The sequence below is a fragment of the Quercus suber genome, unplaced genomic scaffold, assembly GCF_002906115.3.
Source record: "Quercus suber isolate HL8 unplaced genomic scaffold, Cork oak 2.0 scaffold_249, whole genome shotgun sequence".
NCBI classification, from domain to species: domain Eukaryota; kingdom Viridiplantae; phylum Streptophyta; class Magnoliopsida; order Fagales; family Fagaceae; genus Quercus; species Quercus suber.
The window spans coordinates 224,299-246,987 of NW_027069705.1; the positions used below are offsets into that span (position 1 = coordinate 224,299).

Consider the following 22,689-nt stretch of genomic DNA (forward strand, 5'->3'; position numbering starts at 1 on the left):
CAAAAAAAAAAAAAAAAAAAAAAAAAAAAAAAAGAGAGAGAGAGAGAGAGAGAGAGAGAGAGAGAGAGAGAGAGAGAGAGAGAGAGAGAGAGAGTAATGCCCAACAGTCACAGAACTAACAAAAGAGAGAAAACATAGGAATAAAAAACATCCAAAATATTAATAGCACACTCGCTTGTACACTACTATTATTAGAACGTAACTCTAGTAAATGCTAAATAAATTTGTCATTTAACACATCTCATGAAGGTGATTTTTTTTTTTTGGGTATTTGGTGTGCTAAATGCTAAAAATCTAGCATTTAACACTTTATGCTATTCCAAATTTGGAACAGTACTATTCATCCATGCTATAAGTTTTAGAATTTGAAACATGTGACATGGGAGCTTTTTTGGTGTTTGGTGTGCCAAATGTCAAATATTTAGCATCCGGATGGGAGCATCCACATCCGGATGCTAAATCTCATCTTATTTTACAATCTCAAAAAGCTACTTTATTTATTATACCATCTCATTTTACAATACACCCAACATCCCAAAATTCTATATCTCATCCTTTTATTAAAATATTATTTTTTTAATCTTTCTTTATTATTACTTTTCCAACTACCATTTTTTTGTTGTTTCAAATTCAACTGCTTTTTCAAACGGTTGGAATGTCCCTGCCAAATTTTTTTTCTACACACACGTTGGAATGTCCCTGCCAAATTTTTTTTCTAACACACACACACACACACAGAACCTGCCTGCCACAATGTCCCTGCCAAATTTTTTTTCTAACACACACACACACACACCCTATAACATTAACACCATGGAAGCGCACAAAGTAAATAAGCCACCCTGCTACAAGCAACTAAGATGCTAATGCTCAATTTGGTGTGGTTCATCAACACCATGGATTGGAAGTTCTAGGTGGAGAAAGTATCCCTAAAATATTGTAGCAGGACCTATACCAAATTTGGCCTGAGTTTTTCAATAACCAGGATATAGCCACAAGAAATCAGGTCAAATAAGATACAGCCTAAAAACACTAGAATCAATAATGTAAGTCTGATAGCTGACCTTGAAAAGCAAAGCACGATGTCGAGAAAGGCCAACATTGATGGACCCAATAGGCAACACGCTTGTTTGAACATTAAAATATTATTTTTTTTTTTTTAAGATTCAGCTACAGTACCATCTTACATTTGAGATGGTACTGTAGCTAAATCTCATTTTTTTTTTTGCATATGGGATTTACCTTCCCGGTTGCTGGTGGATTTTGGGGTTTAAATACCAAATGCTCCTAGCATTTGGCATATACAACCCCCATTGTGGATGCTCTAAGCACCACTAATATAACTCGAATCTTATTTTTGTTGGATGTTTAGGTACAAGTAAAAAAAATGTGAGAAGTTGATCCTGTCTAATAAATACGGCTGAGAGTAATGCAATATAGACCTCTCCAATAAAAGCAATTGATCTACTTTGGATGTGGCCTAAATCTTAAATCCTAATACGGAACTTGTTTCTGAGCAGATAAGCCAGCAATCCTAGTCTTGCAGCAGTTGAGTTAATGAACGAACCTATTGCCTAAGGTGCCCCTCTAGATAACAATGAAAACTACCATAAAGCCTGTTACGGTGCCATGTACACTTCAAGTGCTGATGTGATCCATTCAAACCGACTGGGGCAACCTAAATCGCGTTGTCATTGACCTGCATTACTACAACCTCCATTCGGGGGAGGAAAAATAAACTATCTACAATTAGCAAGTCTACAGAACTCAGCAGTCAGCACTTTGAACACTTCCAATGTACCACCTCATTTTTGTTGGTAAGTCCAATTTACTTGTTTTACGCATTACTTTTCTTTTTCATTTTTTTCAATCCCCTTGGAATCTTTATTTTAAATTCATCCTAAAGTAGCTTAAAACTGAATCTTTGCCTTAAACTCACGATAAGCCTTGTGTCATAACTTGAAAATGCGTCATCTGCATCATGGTTGGTAATTTTTAGGATATCACCGCAATACTTGAGTCCTCATTAAGTTTTTTCAAACACAATCGAAGTGCAAGGATAACAATTGTGTCTACTCATAACCAATGCCCAAAGCAGAAAAAACAGATACAGATACCCCAAACACACAAAAAAAAAAAAACCCCAAAACAAATGTCGATGTCATGACGTTCAACTCCTACATATTGACGCGACACCCCCAAGATAATGCCCTTGTCACTGAGCTAATCTCTATCAGAACAAGAGTATATAGGGTACAGTGCTTGAACAATACTCCTTTATTCAGTAAGGTTAAAAGAAATATTTCTTTAGAGAGAGAGAGAGAGAGAGAGAGACTTATGGCTTGTTTGGAAGTTTAGAGAGGGAGGAGAGTGGAGGGAGTAGAGGGAGGAGAGTAGAGGAAAATGATTCCCTTCCACCTTGTTTGGATATTTTTAAAATTAGTAAGGGAGAAGGGAGTAATTAGCCCTTCCCCTTGTGTAATTTTGTTAATATAATAAGGGTAATTAGGTAATTTACTTGGTTAATAATTTATGTACTCTACTCTCCTTCTAAATCTCTCCAATTTAGGGGAATTAAAAATAGGAGGCTAGAGGGAGTTGAAACCCCTCCAAACCCCTTCACCTCCTTCCTTAAAAAACTTCCAAATAAGGTAATTAGATTACTCTCCCTCTCTCTACTCTCCCTCTTTTTTAAACATCCAAACAGGTCATTAAGCAATACTCCTTTATCCAGTAAGGTTAAAAGTTTTTTTTTTTTTTTTTTTTGGTGTGTGAGAGAGAGAGAGAGAGAGAGAGAGGCAGCAGCATTATTGAGGAAAAAGTTATATACATACAGAAAATTGGTACAAGAAAATCTTATACAATCAAAAACAAGAGAAGTGAGAATGGATTACTAAGTGAATCGTCCCACAAATTATATAGATATTTACACACGTACACAATTTTTTCCGTCTCAGTTTCAACCGGCTACTCTCCTAGTTTTGGGGTCTGAGAGTCTCGGCTGCTACTCTCTGTTTTGGAGTTCTTCTAGCCATTTCCACACTGTTACCAAACCAGTCTCATCGCCTGTGAAAAAGAGTCTGAGTCCAGAGGGACCTATTTGGATTTCTTTAACTTCTTGTTTTGCAAATAATCTGCCCCCGTCAGTGAATCTATAACAGTAATAATAAATAATTAGTCACAGCTAGCAAGTAAAGAAGAAAGCTCATTCATAAAAAAGAGATTTAGATCATTAAAAAGGGAAGCGTACTCACGATGGCAGTTCATATAGTTGGACAGAGTTGTCATTATAAGAGCAAAACAAGATATGCTTATTATCTGCAAGAGTCATCCCAGAAAGTGCTAGAACACCCTGTCACATGGAAAATATTGTACCATCAAGTTATAGTTAACCTTAGAATAGTGCTAATCCATATAACTCGTATAGATCTAAAAATAACGTATAACAGGATTCCTACAAAATCTGTGCAAAGATTTGATGAAAGTTTTCAAAAGCTAAGACCATGATACCATCTACATTGCACTGCAAAATGAGCTTCAAATTACCACACAGAACTTCAGACATAATATCAGGGCCGTTAATGTAATACTAACATTCAGTTGGGAATAGAACCAAATATACACACATTGCTTGATATCAACATGGCAAAGATGGTATGTAGCATAATCCTTAACTATTTACTACTTCCAAGTTCACTAGGACTAAGGCAGCCTAATATGTGTGGTACACTTCAACCACCATCAGAAACCAATATCAAAAAGACAAAAAGGGTCAAGAAAAATAACAAATGAATACAAGCAAAAGTACGGAGAAAGGGTTGTGTAGTGGTTCAATAACTTACATGTTCTTCAGTACGTGTATATACTACTTCCAAGTTGCCTTCTTTACCAAGAGCCCAGACCTTTATTGTGCGGTCCAAAGAAGAAGACAACAAATAATTATTGCAACAGATAAGAGCCGTCACAATATCAGTATGCCCACTCAGCGTCTCAATACATTGAAAAGTTTCATTGTCCCAAACCTGACAAGAAGTGTAATGAAAGGAACAGTCAAGTAACAGAAATAAAAGGTCAGCACTAAGTTCACTCAATTAGAAATGAATTCAATAACTGCTTGCTGAATGCAGAAATAATCAAAGTTGTTTAGTTTCCATCAAGCACACCAGGAGAAATAAAATAGAGTACCATCAATCAATACTAACAAAATAGATAACAACAGGTAACAATCTTATAGGCACAAACTTACCCTTATTGTATGGTCCTTGGAACTTGAGTACAGTCTCTTGTTGTTGCATCCAACAACTAAAGATAACACTGCACCTGTGTGGCCTTTAAGAGATGCAACCAGATGGAAAGCGGGATTGTCATAACTGCCTTTCCACGCCTTAATAACACCATCCTGCAATTAGAAGTAACAATTAATTCATTTTAGGTTGTCATAATATGAATATGAACATGACTAAGAACAATGGTGTTAAAAGCATGTAAACAATAAACACCATTGCAATCCTATATGATTCTAAGGACAACAACATAATAGATAAAACACCGAACCCAGAAAATTCTAGAGACATCTACAAGCATCATCAGGGATTTCAACAGAAATATGAAATTACATTACAACAAGAGAGAAGCTCTTGCTCAAACTACTAAATAGAAATAAAAATTTAGTTAAAACCAATGAAAGAATTAAAGTTGGCTGAAAATTTTGAGGAAGCAATAATGTTACCAAATAGTTACCTGGCCCCCAGCAAACAGTACATCATCAGTTGTTTCCAAGGCATAGACTTGGCCAACAGGTCCATCAAGATTGTATTCCGCACCAGACTCAGTATTCCATGCCTGCAACATATCAACGTACCAAATTGGGCAGGAAGTTGAGTAAACTAATATTAATGGCAACACAACAGTGGCAACAACAAAAGGAAAAGAAAACAAAAATAAAATATACTCAGCTTAGAGCTTACCTTAACAACATTTGTCATGCCAACAAAGACCCATATGCCCCTACAAATAAGGGATCCAATCTCTGTACCAAGGTCATTGACACGAACACACAGCCCTGTATCACAGTCCCAAACCCGAATTGTTCCATCTCTACTGCCTGAGTAGAGCTTGTTGCTGTTTTCAGGAAGTGCAATCCCCGTGACAGCCTGTTATTAGAAAACTCATGAATATCGGTTGTCCCAAGTAAGTATCAAATAATATTTACATCTAAGAACTCTGTTTACAGAGATAGAACAAAGGTCTTTATTGTTATAGGTAGACGGGCAGCTCTCCGCTTGTTTACTGGCTAAACTTGTTGCTGTGAAAGAGCCGCCCACACTCTTTGTGATCTTTTAATTTTTTTAAGGGTTAGTACTAGTGGGACAAGGAGAAATATTTCCATATCATAAAAAAACATGCTTTCCAATGAATTGCTTGTTGCGTTATTACAAAAATCATAATTTCAGAATTCTCTAGTAATATAACCTTGGACATATAAGTTAGATACTGCAGATTATAAGTTAGGAAAGCTTTAAAGCCTTTGATAAAGAAGTGAGCAATCAAAGGATAATGTCAATGTAAAACAACGAAGAGAAGAGAAGAGGCACCTTGTTGTGGCCTTGGAGGTTTGCCAAGATCCCTAACCCATCGGCGCGAAACCATGAATGCAGGTACTGGCACTGATCCCCTTGTGCACAATTGCCATGAACCCAGAACTGACAAACAGTTTCAAGTGACTTGCTGGGAGTAACAATTTCATCTTTGGAAGAGCTGTTGTTGTTAGCAACAGTCGGCAATAAATTGTTAGGCTCGACAAAAATTTCCAGGGACTTGCTGGGAGTAATATCTTCCTCTTCAGAAGAGCTGTTGTTGCTGTTGTTGTTTGCAACAGTTGGCAATGAATTGTTAGGCTCAACAAAAGTTCCCAGGGACTTGCTGGGAGTAACATCTTCATCTTCAGCAGAGGGGTTATTAGCAACAGTTGGCAATGAATTGTTAGGCTCAACAAAAGTTCCCAGGGACTTGCTGGGAGTAACATCTTCATCTTCATCTTCAGAAGAGGGGTTATTAGCAACAGTTGGCAATGAATTGTTAGGAACATCGTTTTCCTCCTCATACTTGGCAGCAACAACATTTTGAAGTTCATCTTCAGACTTGTTATGATCTGGAACTTGGGGCTTCTTTCTAGGGCGTGGACAATCTTCATGATCTGGGACTGGGGACTTGCTCAAAACCAAAGTGTTTTCAGTAACAACACAGTGAGGCCTCTTTCTAGGGGGGAAGAGGTGTTCAGATTCAGAAGCGACTGCTTCTACTTCATCTTTGACAACTGGGTACTTGCTCAAAACCAAAGTCTTGTCGGTAACAACACAGTGAGGCCTCTTTCTAGGGCAGTAGAGATGTTCAGATTCAGAAGCAACTACTTCTACTACATTTTTGATAATTGGGTACTTGCTCAAAACCCAAGTGTTGTTGGCAAGTTTCTTTCTAGGGCATGGGTTGTGTTCAGATCCATTACGAACAGCGCCAGAACCATAGTTTACAGGCCTTTTTATTTCAGTTTCATTCTCACTGACACTGTGAAGGAACCTACACGGGTTCTTGTGGCATCTCCCATTACGCCAAAAGATGCAAACAACACTACCAACACTGTTTCTGTTTGTGTCTCTGTTGTTTGGTGTTCCAAGACGATCAAAAACTGAGCATCCCGACCCTCTTCTTGCTATCTTTAACTCCATACTTAGTTGTTGTATCTACTATCTATACATATATAACCAAAAAGAACACACCGATTCACACAACCAATTCACACAGATTCAGATTCAGATTCATTGTTTGAAGTTGCAACTAAATAAACCGCCCATATAGATTAAAGATATTCATTAAAGAAACCAAACCCTAAATCCTCCTCATTATTTGATTTAGGGTTTGATCTCTTTAATGAATATCAATCGGCAATCCACTAATGGGAGGGGAAGAATACCAAAGGCCATGACCATTAGGGTTTGATTTCTCAAGGGGAAAAAAATCAGAGTTATGGCGAAGAAAAACCCTAAGGAGTGGGAGATTCTCGGAAATCCAATAAAAGTTGGGAATAGGCAAGTATATTATAGGAAACCCTAAGTGAAAAACAAAACCCTAGAAATAGCAATAACAATTCCATCGTGAAGCAAAGCAAACCTGAGACTGAGAAACGAAAGACCGCAGATCAATTTGCCACAGACGTTCAGAATAATGATAATAGCAAGTTCGTTCAAAAATACAGAGAGAGAGAGAGAGAGAGAGAAATCAAAGAAAGAGTTGTTGCTTTTTGTTTTGTTTTGTTTTGTTTTTTTTTTTTACGCCCCTCTGGACCTATTTATATCTTAAATCATAACGGTCACTATTTTGCCCTACCAAAATTTGCCGTACTTTGTTTTTTGAGTTTACACAATTTAAAAAATATATATATATATATATACCTAAGGAGTGGGAGATTCTCGGAAATCCAATAAAAGTTGGGAATAGGCAAGTATATTATAGGAAACCCTAAGTGAAAAACAAAACCCTAGAAATAGCAATAACAATTCCATCGTGAAGCAAAGCAAACCTGAGACTGAGAAACGAAAGACCGCAGATCAATTTGCCACAGACGTTCAGAATAATGATAATAGCAAGTTCGTTCAAAAATACAGAGAGAGAGAGAGAGAGAGAGAAATCAAAGAAAGAGTTGTTGCTTTTTGTTTTGTTTTGTTTTGTTTTTTTTTTTTACGCCCCTCTGGACCTATTTATATCTTAAATCATAACGGTCACTATTTTGCCCTACCAAAATTTGCCGTACTTTGTTTTTTGAGTTTACACAATTTAAAAATATATATATATATATATATATTCCTCTGTTGATATATCTCTTTTAGATGACAAATTTAATCTTAAAAATCATTTATAATTATTTTTAAGTTTAAAATTTATTAAAGATAAATAAGGACAATTTTTTTTAATGCGAAAATTTTGATTGAACAAGAATAACACTACAAATTTGCTTTAATGGCCTTTTACCCAATAGAAAAATAGTCTTGTTTAACGGGGTTCTTAGGATTGGAACTCTTATAGCAACAGAGCCCACCAATCTTCCATTTAATGCTATGGAAAATTTGGAGCTGTAATACTAGCACCAAATTAACAAAGTTTATTGGAACTCTTAACGACAGTTAGACAGCTCATAATAAATTCTAATTCATTGAAACATAAGCTTCATCAAGTTTATTTTGATAGCATAACAAGCTTGAAAAGCTTCCCTTAGGTAATAAGTCAATAATGATAGTATTTAATTAATTAGGTGAATACGTGACAAGTTTTTATTGGTGGAGTATAGGGTAAAATAGGAAAAGTAGGATAGAAGATTTGGACTCTTCATTGTCAGTTTGAAAGAACTAATTATTGACATTAACAAGGCACATTATGAACAGATTCTTGCTAGCAACATGATTATTTCAACAAAGACAAGAATAAGTGACAAAATGATACATCTCAACTAAATCATCACTATATTACAAACTGACTCTCTCTCTCTCTCTCTCTCTCTCTCTCTCTCTCTCTCTGTGATTACATTTGATAAATCATCACTATATTACAAACTGACTCTCTCTCTCTCTCTCTCTCTCTCTCTCTCTCTCTCTCTGTGATTACATTTGATTTGCTACATAAATTGAACCCTGGAATCTAACTAAGAGTACATTGATTTGAATCCTTCTGTAAGAGGAACCACTTTTGCTGACACCTTGGACTGCAACTTTGATACAGCTTGACGAATGTCCTGCAATTGACAGAAAAACACTCAAAACATGATTTGTGAAGGAGAAGAACTAAGGGTCATCCCTAAGAAATGAAACGCTTCCTGATGTTAATGTATGTGCTGCTCATGCAATTGGGTTTCAAGTTGCCATCTGTATTAAAACCCTTACTCTGCAACATTCTTGTGAGCAGTGGAAGATAATGCCCAAAAATAGAAATTAATATTTACCCACAGTTTGTAAACGTTACAAGTAAAATCTTAACACAATAATACACTCGACTCAAAAGAATTATATGGTAGAAAACCATGATCATCAAATGATACAGGACCATCTCATTTTACCCTATTCCTTTAAGTGGCTAATTTTTTTTGTGTAAATAAGTAATCAATGCCATTAAAATTATAACATTAATAGAACTAGTAAAAGATTACATGTCAATTAAGAAAGTAACGGAGTGCATTGACTTCGAATAAAATAGAATGGCAAAAAAGAATGCATTTGGTTGACCCTGACAAGTCTATTGAGGATCCTAGTTGATTCCAAAATTTTGATACTAAGGCCTGATTGTTGTTACTATAATTGATGCCATTAAAAAAGCCCCCAAAAGGGACACAATCCCAGTATGCAGGGTGTATAAAAGGAAGAACCCAAAAAAATAAAAAGTGAAAAAAAGGAAAGAAAGATTACAAAAGCATTATCTAAAATTCTATTCTAATGTTTTTCAAAAGGAGGAGGAACTGATTTCAGCACAGACATTCTAATGCCTGAGGCATATTATTGTCAATGTCTTTCTTATAGGCAGGAAACCCAAGGTGTTCTACATATTGGAAATTCCACAATTAAATGCTATTACTACTGAACACTGAAACAGACAATTTAGTCCAAATAAATAATTACCTCTATACTGTAGCGAGAAGAGAAATGAGTCAAAACAACTGCTTTATTTCGAATCCACTGAGCATGTTCAATGATCTGCAGTTTCAAAAGAACACTACCTCAGTAAACAAAATTAATCCGATAAAAGATTCAGTAGTCATACTTAAATATAAAAAATAAAAATAAAAAAGTTATTTAGACAAGAATGGGGAGGATGACGAGGAGTTGGTGTTTCAGGTGGACTGGATTCATATCTTAGTTATAGAGCCAAAAACTAATCCAAGTCAAACAATGCATTGGGTCATATCACCATCCTTTTTTTTTTTGGGTCATTCCATAAATTACGCATGCTAATGGAAGTGTAAAAAAAGTTGCTAAGTTTATTTCTTTCTGATCTTTGTTCTCACCAATTAACACCTCACTCTTTCCTTGGCCCCAATATATGTGACAATAGTTATGAAGTTCCAGGGAAAGACAAAATGAAAACAAAATTCCTCTCTAAACTTTACATACCTCAAATAAATGTGTATGACCATGTTGTCGTGCATGCTCAATGCTGATCCCTTCATCTAGGAAAGTTGCCTGTTAATAAAGCTTCATCGATCAGATATGATATTTAACTGGAATCTCAATGAATGACGCAAAATCAAGATTATTTTACTTTCCAGAACACTAATTTAAGTCCAGCATCGAATCACAGCAACATAAGATGGAGCATATTCTGTTTTGAAAATTTTCAAATTTCCATTCTTTCATATTAGGTGACACAGAAAATACAGTGTCTAGAAAATGGTCACTTAGACTACCACAGATATCAGATACAAACTACTGAACAAGAACATCAAGAGAGCCAGTAGAAACAATTTATTAATAGATGAGTTTGTACACACATGGGATTAAATAAACTGAGGTCCTTTACCAAAGTGTGGTCAGCAATAAGAATGGCAGCCATGCAAAGGCTAGGATCTGACTATTCATTTCAATAGCATATGTAACCATGTAGGAAAATTATATACAACATCTTATAGCACTTTTTAAATACCGAATAGGTAGCATGAAAAGAATTCCAATTTTCAGGAGTACAAAGACCTATCTTTAGTGATTTAAACTCTGATTCTACTGAAAAAATAAAGATCAGAAAAGAAACTCATGGCTAATCACAGTCTGCTGTACAGTAGAATTTCTTGAAGTATTACATTTTACCATAATCTGGTTTTGGAGTATTATATTCACAAGTTAACAAATTGTTGCCAACAAAATTTAGAGCACGTAAATTTAGCTTTTAAAAGTCAGTAAGGTTCTGTCCTCTCCACATAAAGACAACATCAAACAAACTTCCACTATGTAAATGGTAACAAGCAACTTCACAAGGAGTCTATCTACTGCATACCTCAGTTATAAGAACTTTGGCTCTCAGTGCATCAGCATTACGTGGATCAAGCATATAATCTGAAGTTGTGTCGCCAGTAAAGGCCACCTCAGGAGACAATATAGTATTTGTAATCTTTAAAAAAGCAGAATTCAAGTCAGATATATGTAGATTCAACAGAAGATTAGAGCAAAACTATATTGCAGAAATCACAAACCTCAACACCAGACTTCTTCAATTTCTCAATTTGTCTGCCTTTCATGTTAATGTACTTCATCTTCAGCTTTTTCCTAACTGAGTAGATGACATACCCCTAAACAAAACCAAATAATAACATATTACACACTCTAAATCCTATGTTGCAAACACTCGATATGATTTCACACAAGCATCAATAATCATCCATAACAAGGTCTCAACCCAGGTCCAGAGTTCTCTAGCTCTAGCACAGAAATTGAACACAAGGCATGTGTTCAGTGCTGCATAATCCGCTCAGAAGTCCAAAAATAGACCTCATTAGGAAGACCAACTTTTAAAAATCACAATAGAACAATTTAGAATCATTCAATTTCTTGGCATCTCTTTAGAATAATTTATCCTGTCTCAATTAATGACAAAAACATTAGACCATGCAATATTTGAATCCTAATACTTCAACATACTGTTGAAACTAAGAATTTACAAGCCAATTTATTGTTGGATCAGCTCTTCTTTGTCTTCTCTACATCGTTCCAATTTTATCAGATATCCTGAGGGAACTAGTTAAGCACTTCTTTTAGGAAGTACTGTCTCTGAAACTGAGCTACTTCCAACAGTCTCAGTACTTTTAACTAATACTTTTCCTTTTAGTAAATTATACATAATGATAACATGAAGAACCATTAGAATGAAGATCACCTGACTGGGTATGACATGTTGAGTTTTGAACGCTCGGACGACAAGGTTATTCCGCATTTCGTATGTTTCTCCTGAAGGCAAACTTGACAAATCAGTTGCAGAAAAAAGTGATACAAACTCTTCACACAAAGACAAACAAGTAGACTAGAGCTGCATACCTACATCCAATGCAACCAAATCAAGGTTCAGTTCTACTTGGCCCATGGACCTGTGAATTTCAAAAAGCTTCTCAACATCATCTTTGATGCAAGGAGGCACAAATACCGTTGGAGGTTTCAAGTTGTATAAACCACGGCTGGCTACATACATTGGCAGCCCACCCTGAGTTGGTAAATACGGGTCATAAGCAAGTTGAAGGAAATAACTCTGAGCATAAGGAAAATGAGTACAACAAAAACAACGAAGTCATAGTCCCAAATTTTTTTGGGTTGATTATGGATCCTCAAAAGTTAGTCAGGGTTGGCCACATATATTCTTTTCCTCCATTCTATACTTATAATCGTTTTGATCGATTCAACACGTCACTCACTATTATTTCAGTAACTGACAAGTGGTGTAGAAATAAAAAAAATCAAATTGAACTTGAAAAAACAATCATACTTTTAATCTTTATGCTGAAACTCACCCTCCACATCAACTTAAATTTGGTTCCAACTTCCAAGACAAGAAAAATTGAACTAATTTCAAACTATATTTCAAATGCTAATGTCCACCACCTAAAATGAAATCATGGATTCACCACATACATTAATATTAATATTTATCCTCTATGCATAAAAACCAATGTTCACAAAGACACCCAAAGTCAACACTGAACACACTTATGTTGTTTCCACTGCCAAATTATGAACAAATGAGGCAAAACCAAAAGAGGAAATAGGAGGAAGGTCATACAATGTGATCAAGATGAGCATGAGTGATAAAGACAAAGCTTTGTTGAATGGCACGTGAGGGGCAGCGGCCGATATCGAAAGCACACTTGAAGTCAGGAATGATAACACAAGTCTCATGGCCACCAACGGAGAGTCCCTCAATTGAAAAGCCTTCCAAGTCAAGTCCTTTGCGGAGAACTTCGGCACGTGCTCTGCGGTATTCCTCTTCTTCTTTGATAGCTTGGCTTATAGTTGATATATAGCCCGACCCTTTGAAGGAATTCACAGGACTGACATGGGTTTGGGTTTGTTTTTGGGAAAAGGTGTGGTGTTGTGGTTGTGGTGAAGAAGGAAGAGGCTTTGGTGAAATGGGGTTGTGGTGGTGGATTGGGAAAATTAAGGGGGTTTTGAAGGGTAAAAGGGTCAGAGACGTTTGCATTTTTGGGCAGTGAGAGTGAGAGTGAAGCACATCAGAGAGAAAGAGAGAGAAGATGGGTTTTTGAGAGGTTTTTCGGTTTCACTGGAGAGGGAGAAGATATTTGGAGGGACACAGACAGAGTCACACTTACCCACCAGAGGTTCTATCTTTTTATTACAGTGCTTTTAAGCCATTTGGGCCATTTTTGCTAAAAAGATTAAAAAAAAAAAAAAAAACGATTATCTTGTTGCACTCGGACTCTGATGCAACTAGACACTGAGCCATTTTTTTTATCCGTGTTTAGAGGTTATCCCAATTTTTTTTTTTTTAAAGGATCATAATTTCTATTTATCATAATTTGAAGTTACTACATTTTTTAATTTCAAAATACATAAGTGTGCGATGAGATTTTTATACAAAAAATTTATTTTACCCATAAAGGCATAAATCCAATCACACTCTCAGATATTTTGTGATAGAAGATTGCAATAACCCCGAATTATGATGAATGAAAATTATGAATCTTGCCAAAAAAAATAGAAGACCGTAATTATAATCTTATTTTTTACAATTCTTTTGAGATTTACATGTTTATCTAATAATATTACTCATTTGCAAAAAGCTAGCTCCAAAAAATGAACACCAAAATAGTATTGAAATAATGTGGTCATGTGTAGATTTATTCATTTTTAGACAAGTGAAATAACTGATAACGAAAAGCTACAGAATTTGAACAAAGATTTTGAATATTAATTAAACTAGCAAAAGTTAGATATACTTAACTAATGATTCCTTAAATTATAAATTAAAAAACGAACAAATTATAGCAAATGAGAGATTTATTCAATAACTCATAAATTTTAAATTTTAGTACCACCTTCAAATTTATGTATGTCATACACATGATTTTACTCATTGGGGTGGGGATATCACTTTTGATGTCGCCTATTGAATCACAACATGAAACTAATACACATGCAAAAAAATCATATAAATCTTTCACATTCAATCTGATATATATATATATTTTTTTTTTACATCAATCTGAAAAATTATTTACGATGTGAAAGCTTTGTAATAAATGTTTTCAACAATACTACACATATAACAACATCAACCCATCAAGGAAGAAGAATGACGTGTCATTGATAATTTGGTGAAGCACAACCAAAACTACTCTTCTTAATCTACTTGCTCAAATACGCCAAACAGTGGGTCACTAATGGTAATCTCGGTTGCTGATGGAAAATTTTTTTTTGCATAAGATAAAAAATTTAAAACAGAATTATGGGAAGACAAAACTAACCCATAGTTGGTACAAAATTAATTTCACACAAATTAATTCGAAAAATGACGTAAAATGAAATTATTCTTGCACTTCACCTGAAATGTGACCAACAACATCCAATGCAACGGACCTTAGCATCAATTAGAACCAATAAATCATTCATCCAAGTAAGTTAATTTTTGTTAACCATAAATATCAATTGGAATGACATTGCCAACAAATACAAATATAATCCCAAAGATATTGAGAATGAGAATTTTATCTTGTACATGAACACAAAAAAAAAAAGTAAAAGAAAGAGGGTGTGTGAGAGAGAGAAAAATATGTGAAACTATTTGCGGACTGTTGTCTTTGATCACAGCCTCTCCACCAAACCAAATGAAATTATAGCATCGTCACTGAGAAAACCAATGAAAGAGAATCAAATAAACACCAACTTCATATCAAGGAAGAAAATGAATAATTAAATTTTAAAAAAAAATCAAAGAATTACCAACCTGGAAAATGAATAATTATAATGGTGCACGAAAATCAGTAGGTTGGATTGCTTCGAACTATGATGATGGCTGAAAAAATATATATATATATATATATCAAATGTGACCGGTTTGACCCGACCAAAGACCCTCCGACGGTTAAATTAGTTTTCTCTCTAGAACACAAAGATGGAAAATAGTAAATGGTCAAAACTTACCTTTGGTAGATGAGACCTATTCATTTTTATAGAGATTTTTACGTGGGTCTACTTGTTTGGAACCTATCACCATCGTGGGTGATGTTGGTGGTTGATAAAGAAAATGGGGTGTGTGGAACAGAGTGTATGGAATTCCTTCCACGTGTTAAGCAACGTGTCATGTTTTACTTATGTAGAACATTTGGAGAATTTCTTGTAGAATTTATCGAGTATAATTTTATTGTCCATGTGTATGGTTGTCTAAATAAACTCGTCCATGAAAAACTCCATTCATTGTATCACTTGGTTATCAACAAATGTGTATGTTCTCATTCTCAAATGACTTGGTACGGGCATGGTTGAACTCTGGACGGCGACACAAGGATGAGTAATACTTGTGTTGATTCCCATCAACTGCCTCCTTGTCCTTGTGTTGTCTATCAATACTACTCTTGTGCCTCTTTTATATATATCTTTAACTATTGACACGTGTGGTACAATCCTGAGGTTGATCCATCATGTCGTTTTGTCCTTCAAGAAATGTACCACGTGGTTTCTTCTGGTTGGTTACATCGTTTCAGATGACCAAGCATATTGCCTATAAATAGTAGAATTCCTCTCCTACCCCCTCACATTTCTCAAATTTTCTTCTCTGACCTCTGTCATCCAGCGCATTGTCTAGCAGTCCTCCTCCATCTTTAGGCCTCCTTCGTTTAGAGGCAAGTACCCTTTCCATCTCGTCTTTAGGTTTTCCTTCAGTTTTACACAATGTTTGAAATCGTACTATTCTCGTCTAGTAATAATGACGATAGGGAAATAGGCAAGTATCACAATACTTCTAGTATAAGCTCCAGTAATGCAATAGTAGTGATAGTAGTAGTGGAGAAAATACGACGAACGAGCAATACACGTTCGGAGTTCCTAGGGTCCCATTAGAGGTTCTCTAGGAGGAGTTAAGGACGAGAGTGGCTTCTGGGTCACAGACTAGCACATCTGCAAATGCCCTTAATTTCGTCCTCTTCATCTAGTGAGGAGGAGACCATGTTTAGTTGTGCAATTGGGGTCTCCTCTAAAACTAATGAAAAAAGACTTACATCACTTAAGAGTTGGCACCAAATTCCTAACGACCTTAATCCTAGATTGGCCGTTCGTGGTGAATGGTGTTGTGAATCTCATTTTGAAATAGGTATTTACAAGGCTTACCTTTTGGGGGGGACTTAGGTTGCCTCTCAATGCCTTTGTCAAAGAGTTACTCACTAGGTTAGGTCTAGGAGTTTGTCAGCTTAACCCCAATGCATGGAGACTCATCATCTCTATGCAGGTTTTGTGGAGAGAAGTATTTGAGTTAGATTGTCCTCTTACTGTGGACGAGTTCCTCTATTGCTACAAGCCTTCTGAAATTAGTCAATCCTTGGGCTTTTATCAATTCTTCATCTAGAAGGTATACTTCTTTTTTACTCAACACTTTCTATCTTTTATTGTATTCATCTAACCTCCTTTTTTTCTTTTTTTCTTTTTCTTTTTTTTAACAGCTGTAAGACGACCTTCTTTGAGCAGATTTTATCTTGAACACGTCCAACAGGCTCGTCTATTCACTAATAGAAGCTTCCATTCTTTAGTCACTCTTCAACATTTTGCCACTTGGGGACCTTGACCTAAACCGTCTATTGAAGCCTTAGCTCACGAACTCAGCACAAGTATTACTTGTCCTTGTGTCATCGTCCAGAGTTCAACCATGCCCGTACCAAGTCATCTGAGAACAAGAACATACACATCCATTGATAACCAAGTGATATGATGAAGAGAGTCTTTCATGGACGAGTTTATTTAGACGGCCATACACATGGACAATAAAATTATACTTGATAAATTCTACAAGAAATTCTACAAAGGTTCTACATAAGTAAAACATAATACGTTGCTTAACATGTGGAAGGAATTCCATACACTCCATTCCACAAGCCCCATTTGCTTTATCAAACACCAACATCACCCACGATGGTGATAGGTCCCAAACAAGTAAACCCACGTAAAAATCTTTATAAAAGTGAACAGGCCTCATCTACCAAAGGTAATTTCTGACCATTTACTATTTCTCATCCTTGTGTTCTAGAGAGAAAACTGACTTAATCGTCGGAAGGTCCTTAGCTGGGTCACATTGGTCACCTTTGATAGTTCTTTTTTTATTTTCAGGATTTACAATCATCATCATAGTTCGAAACATTCCAACCTATTGATTTTCACGCATCATCAAATTACATTAAAAAAAAAATTAGAGAATTACCAACCTGTATTGGAGATATAAGCCCTAGAAGTTTCTATATAGGCCGTTCCTTCTAGAGAGAGAGAAATAGGTGTCCATAAAAATAAATAAATAAACCAAAAAAAATAAAAAGAAGAGAAATAGATGAATGCATGCGGCTGGTGACATTTTAAAGGTATTAGTGATAAGTTTTTAATTTGTGGAAGTTATATTTGAGTAGTTGTGGTTAATTTTAAATTTTAAATAAGAGTGGTAAGACATGTGATGATAGAGGAAAATAGATAAGTAGATTAGTGGGAAGGAAGAGAGGAAAACGGAAAGAGTTTTTTTTTTTTTTTTTGGGTGAGTGGTTTTATTTGTGTAGTTGGTAAATTGCTTAACCGTAAGATATTTTTGAGAGTTGGAACTAAAATTTAGGACCAAATAGTTTGTAATTTTTTTAAAAAAAATTTAGCTAAAATTTAGGTGTTTTTAAATTAGCAATTTTACATATATAGCCCTATTATTTAAGCTTTACAAACCGGTGAATTTGAAAGTATTTTGTGTATCAAAATTGAAAATCTCAAACAGGAAAAATCCCTTAAATAGTAGTATAGAATATAAATAATAATACTAGACGATGAAACTGAACCTAATCTTTAGTAAATACCATCATTTCTTAATTTTTTTTCTTTATAAAATATTAAGAATTTTTTTAGTTAAATACTATTCTTTAGCGAGAGGAGTATGTTCCAAAAAAATTAAAAATAAAAATAAAAAGAAAGACTGCAAGTGTAAATGTTTATACTTTATAGCATTCTAAAGTAAAAGTCTTTTTTTTTTTTTTATATATATATATAATTTATAAAAGAAGTAAAAGTAGTTGAAACCCATAAAAATGTTCATTTAGAAAAAACCATAAAAATGGTTTTTTTAATAGATAATGCTGAACAAAAACTCCTTCACCTGGTATGCATTTTATAAAAAATTTACAATTTGCTATAGTGCTTAGGTAAATAGCATTGTATAAAACTTTTTTTTTTCTAATATTATAATCCCTTTCTCTCTTCTTCCATTCTCCCTTATCTCTCACTTTTGATTATTTAGTGCGGTATATTGTAAAAGGTCCAGATAACAAGTGTCTATAGGGTATTTGTTAATGGACCGTTTTAAATAAGTTTTGATACTTTCATGGGAAATATATATATATATAAAAAAAAAGATTTTTCCCCAAAAATTTCTAAAAATATTTCATAAACCAATGTCCTTTGACTTTTCCCTATTGTAAAATGAAGAATCAAATGTAGGGTTTATTGTAGTGGTTATGTAAAAGTAAAAAAAAAAAATAATAATAATAAATAAATAAAGAATAAGACTTTTCATGATGCAAAATGAAAGAATTTTGCATAATTTTATGAAGATTCTCTTAGAAGTTAATATAATGTTTACACAAATAGCTAGCTCCTTCAAATTTGAGAGAGAATTGTAGCATTTTTTGTAAAATTTGATTAGTAATAAAAAGCTAGATGTAGACACTTTTTAAGAATAATATTGTTTAAAGTGTTCTTTATGTTGGTTTTTTTAGGCATTGAAGTATCAGATGCGAATTCTCTAATACAAGAGTATGATAGCTTTTGTATAAGATTAATACACCTTTCTCCATTATATTAATCTCTCTTCTTGTATCCAAAAAAAAAAAAAAAAACTCATCTTCTGCATCACTCTCTACTCTCTCTCTCTCCTAAGGAAGAAAACTCATCACAAATCTCTTTGTACTCTCTCTCTCTCTCTCTCTCTCTCTAAAAAACTGGATGTAAATGCTCTAATTCAAGAGTACGATAGTGTTTGTATAATATTAAAACACCTTTTTATGTCATTCCTGTCTCTAAAAAAAAAAAAAAAAAACTTCTGCTTCTGTACTGTCTCTCTCTCTCTCTCTCCCTTAATATATATATATATATATATATATATAATCACAGCTCTTCCATCTCTCTGTACTATGTATCTATCTCACTCTCTTTAACTCTTAAGGTACCTCTCACACTGGATCAAGTCGGCAGCGTGTGGGCATTGAGGGTGAGTGGTCAAATTGGCGCAGTGGTCGAATGCGCCCCGGTCATCTTCTTTGGAGTTCAGTGAAGCAATTTCCTCGACATTTCAGTGAAAATAGCACAAATGGCATATAATCAAGGCACTCAATTTCCAACACTAAACCAATGTGCACCTTCAATGAAAATAGGTCATATTCAAGAAAAAGAAATCATTAGGGGAGTGGTTCATGCGGCATCTTTAAATGAATGTATGGGACTGATTTTAGAATCAGGTTTAGCACATGCTCTTGGGAATTTTTTTTGATGATAGGTTATGCTCTTAGGAATATTCATGCTTAAAATATATGTAAAATTCTGCAAAAGCATTAGCACAAATGGCATATAATTTTGTGACTCAAAAAATAAATAAATAAACAATATGATCATACCTGTTGTAATCACAATGTACACTCAAATTTTCTGTTCAAAGAGTTTTATCTCAATGCACACATCCAAACGGTGAAAGGTTCAATCTAGATTCTAGACCATATATAAATGTTAAACATGTACAAGTACAAGAAGGGGAAACTGATTCTTGATTTCCCTTCCTATAAACATTTCCAAGACATTTCAGAAGAGTAGCCTATATTTATCTACCCAAATGGACAAAAGCTGACTAAGATTGTTTGTTTCTGTATATATTACATCACTGCAAACCATAATTCTTGAATCTGAGGAGATAATGTTAGCATTGTGAAGGGTGAAACCATGAATGATGGGCAAAGGAAAACCTTGTACAAGGTGTGAGTTTGCATATGGCAAGAAAACCGTTTGAATAACTGTCCACATCACAGGCTGCAACAGGACAATATTGAAACTTTTTATTAATAAACATGCAAAATAAAATTTTATTTTGAGTAATTGCTATGTTTAAAAGTACCTGAACTAGATATAACCGCAGATTACCAATATTGCTCCACTTTAATGACATTGTGAAGTCATTTAATTTCACACTTCCAGCAAGGTTATTCCCTGCAACTTTAACCAAACCTGAGGCCCGAATTACCTGCACCAATAGAAAGCAATAGGGCAATTCCACTCATGAAAATGAATATTAAAAAATAATGAAAGAGCATAACATTCTTCATATTTACCATTTAAGAGACCCAAAAAAAAAAGAGAGGAGGGGAATGGGGCGGAGGCAAACACTTTTTAAGTTGTACAAATTTGGAAAAGGAACTACAAAAAGATACACATGAACAAGAAAAAAAAGACATATATTACAAATGTAACTTGCGATTTAACATGCATAAACTATGCATCTCACAACAGTGTGCAAACCATATAATTGAAAATCCTTATAGCTTCAACTGATCATGTTTGACAGAAACCAACAGGTGCTCCTTTCTATGTTGTAATTTTACATAGGACTTAGAAGTTACAGAGAAAAACTGGGATTAATCCAGTTTCCAAATGTACAAGGTGAAAGAAGGATTGCATCTTGGCGTGGTGCTTGTTAATGCCTGATTTCAGTGCGTCAAGGTTCTATTGTTTTGTCAAAAAAGAAAAAAAGGTAATGAACTAAGTTTATGGTGTCCACGCTTAGCAAGGGTCAACTTCTTCAGTTTAATTTTCCCCATAGGTGAATATGCTGAATGTTAATGACCATCTGCTACTTATATCTCATAAAATAGAAACACATTGCCTAAGATGAATTATAAAATTTTAATACTGTTGATAACGTAATTTAAAGAGACACATGCAGATGTCCCTCAGAACTCCTCTCAGCTGTGCCCTTCATGTCAAAAACCAGTGCCAACCTCATGTCCATGACCAAATCAGCCACTTACTCTCATCACATTACCATTGATAATGATTATGCAAAATTCAAGCATTACAAAATGATGGAGACAAGAGAAGGATTTGAGAAACGATTAGCGTATCAATCAGCAACAAGATAGGAAAACAGAAGCAAATAAAAGAACATAATACAAAAACAACTAAGACAAAGATCAAAATTGTTATTTCATCCATCAAAAAGCTTACCAATGAGATGCATGCAACCGGCACTACTTCACCCGCTTCCAAAACATCTATTATCAAGTCTACATTAATGGTTGCATCAATATTTTTCTCTGAAATAATTACAACCGGAGGAGAAGATAAAGAAATATTCAAAGTCATATCATCATTGGGGTATTTCTTGTACAGTTGGGGAACAACGAATCTCCATCCGGCAGTGTTCAAAAGAGACTGATCCGGCACTTTGTCCACAATCCATTGCATAAATGTTGCCTAAACAGAGAGAACATGTTTATTTAACAAGAGAATATACATCAGGAACAACAACTATAAGTAATAGTAACATATTGCTGTTATAATTAATGTTTAATAGATATAGTAAAGAAGGATATTACAAAAAAGCACATGCTTACTCATTTCAACAATATAAGCAAGAATCTTTAAGATGGATCATACAGAAACATAATCTTTGCAGAAGTTCCAGACTTACATTATAGTACAAAGCTGACGCAGAGTTAAAGACAGCCTCATCTAATGAAATTCCAACCATTTTAGATGAATCTGGGCAGAAAACTGATGTTTTTGAATTTTCATGACGGTATCCAAGGACTGGATCTCTTTTTCTTTCTGTGAACAACCCATTGATCTCAAATCCAACAGAAGCATTACTCAACAAGGGGTCATTTACAAAAGTTACATTCAGAGAAGCATTATCATCCACTGGGATTTCTTTTGGAAGAGCTTGCAGAAAGGTATCAAGCTTCAAAATCCCTTCTTTAAGTTTCTTAGTAATAGCACTTTCCACCGCAGACCCTATTTGCTCTTCAAAAGCGTCAATCATCCTGCCAGATTACAAGAAAAAAAGTGTTAAAGAATGGTGAGTAAGCAGACGACCCTCGTTTTTGTCTGAAATGTATGCAAAGCAAATTCATCCGCAAAGTATGTACTGAGTTCTTTCATTTTTTGTGAGTGAGTCACTCCGAGGGAAAAAAGGGCAGGTAAGGGGGGAATCAAACTAGTGACCCCAGCTCAACAGGCCAAAGGACAATTGGAATTTAAAGGAGTAATAACATCCACAATGCTGCCACAATAATAATGCACATCATACAGAGAAATAAAATAAAGGGGGAAAGAAAAAGCAATCTAAAATTGCTTGTATGGAAAAGCAAGGCACCCAGCATTATTTTAGTTTTACCTACCCATACAAAACAAAAAGATAGGTACCTCTCACACTGGATCA

General features: G+C 34.8%; 3 protein-coding genes across 3 annotated transcripts; all 3 read right to left on the reverse strand.

The window, feature by feature from the left end:
• Positions 1-2,807: 2,807 nt before the first annotated feature.
• LOC111986817 (zinc finger CCCH domain-containing protein 63) lies at positions 2,808-7,308 on the reverse strand. The gene is made up of 8 exons (XM_024018502.2): positions 7,168-7,308; positions 5,595-6,747; positions 4,968-5,153; positions 4,741-4,842; positions 4,247-4,399; positions 3,843-4,022; positions 3,255-3,352; positions 2,808-3,152 (listed from the first exon to the last, which is right to left on the reverse strand). Exons 2-8 carry the CDS (start codon positions 6,723-6,725, stop codon positions 3,005-3,007), a joined length of 1,998 nt encoding a protein of 665 aa, XP_023874270.2. The 5' UTR covers positions 6,726-6,747; positions 7,168-7,308; the 3' UTR covers positions 2,808-3,004.
• Positions 7,309-8,587: 1,279 nt separating this feature from the next.
• Positions 8,588-13,374, reverse strand: LOC111986798 (tRNase Z TRZ2, chloroplastic). The gene is made up of 8 exons (XM_024018479.2): positions 12,799-13,374; positions 12,063-12,225; positions 11,905-11,975; positions 11,225-11,320; positions 11,029-11,142; positions 10,152-10,220; positions 9,660-9,734; positions 8,588-8,782 (listed from the first exon to the last, which is right to left on the reverse strand). Exons 1-8 carry the CDS (start codon positions 13,213-13,215, stop codon positions 8,693-8,695), a joined length of 1,095 nt encoding a protein of 364 aa, XP_023874247.1. The 5' UTR covers positions 13,216-13,374; the 3' UTR covers positions 8,588-8,692.
• Positions 13,375-19,850: 6,476 nt separating this feature from the next.
• LOC136070644 (putative BPI/LBP family protein At1g04970) lies at positions 19,851-22,311 on the reverse strand. The gene is made up of 4 exons (XM_065780849.1): positions 21,940-22,311; positions 21,474-21,722; positions 20,368-20,493; positions 19,851-20,282 (listed from the first exon to the last, which is right to left on the reverse strand). Exons 1-4 carry the CDS (start codon positions 22,288-22,290, stop codon positions 20,058-20,060), a joined length of 951 nt encoding a protein of 316 aa, XP_065636921.1. The 5' UTR covers positions 22,291-22,311; the 3' UTR covers positions 19,851-20,057.
• Between the last annotated feature and the right edge of the window lie 378 nt (positions 22,312-22,689).

Excerpts from the sequence above, each read along its gene's own strand:
- LOC111986817 (XM_024018502.2), bottom strand. The coding sequence starts at position 6,725 with ATGGAGTTAAAGATAGCAAGAAGAGGGTCGGGATGCTCAGTTTTTGAT. Across the intron at positions 4,843-4,967 it reads GCATGACAAATGTTGTTAAG|GCATGGAATACTGAGTCTGG; the intron begins GTAAGCTCTAAG and ends GATATGTTGCAG. Across the intron at positions 4,400-4,740 it reads TACTGTTTGCTGGGGGCCAG|GATGGTGTTATTAAGGCGTG; the intron begins GTAACTATTTGG and ends TTCTAATTGCAG.
- LOC111986798 (XM_024018479.2), bottom strand. The coding sequence starts at position 13,215 with ATGCAAACGTCTCTGACCCTTTTACCCTTCAAAACCCCCTTAATTTTC. Across the intron at positions 11,976-12,062 it reads TTTGGTTGCATTGGATGTAG|GAGAAACATACGAAATGCGG; the intron begins GTATGCAGCTCT and ends GTTTGCCTTCAG. Across the intron at positions 9,735-10,151 it reads GTCATACACATTTATTTGAG|ATCATTGAACATGCTCAGTG; the intron begins GTATGTAAAGTT and ends TTGAAACTGCAG.
- LOC136070644 (XM_065780849.1), bottom strand. The coding sequence starts at position 22,290 with ATGATTGACGCTTTTGAAGAGCAAATAGGGTCTGCGGTGGAAAGTGCT. Across the intron at positions 21,723-21,939 it reads CGTCAGCTTTGTACTATAAT|GCAACATTTATGCAATGGAT; the intron begins GTAAGTCTGGAA and ends CTCTCTGTTTAG. Across the intron at positions 20,494-21,473 it reads CGGTTGCATGCATCTCATTG|GTAATTCGGGCCTCAGGTTT; the intron begins GTAAGCTTTTTG and ends CTATTGGTGCAG.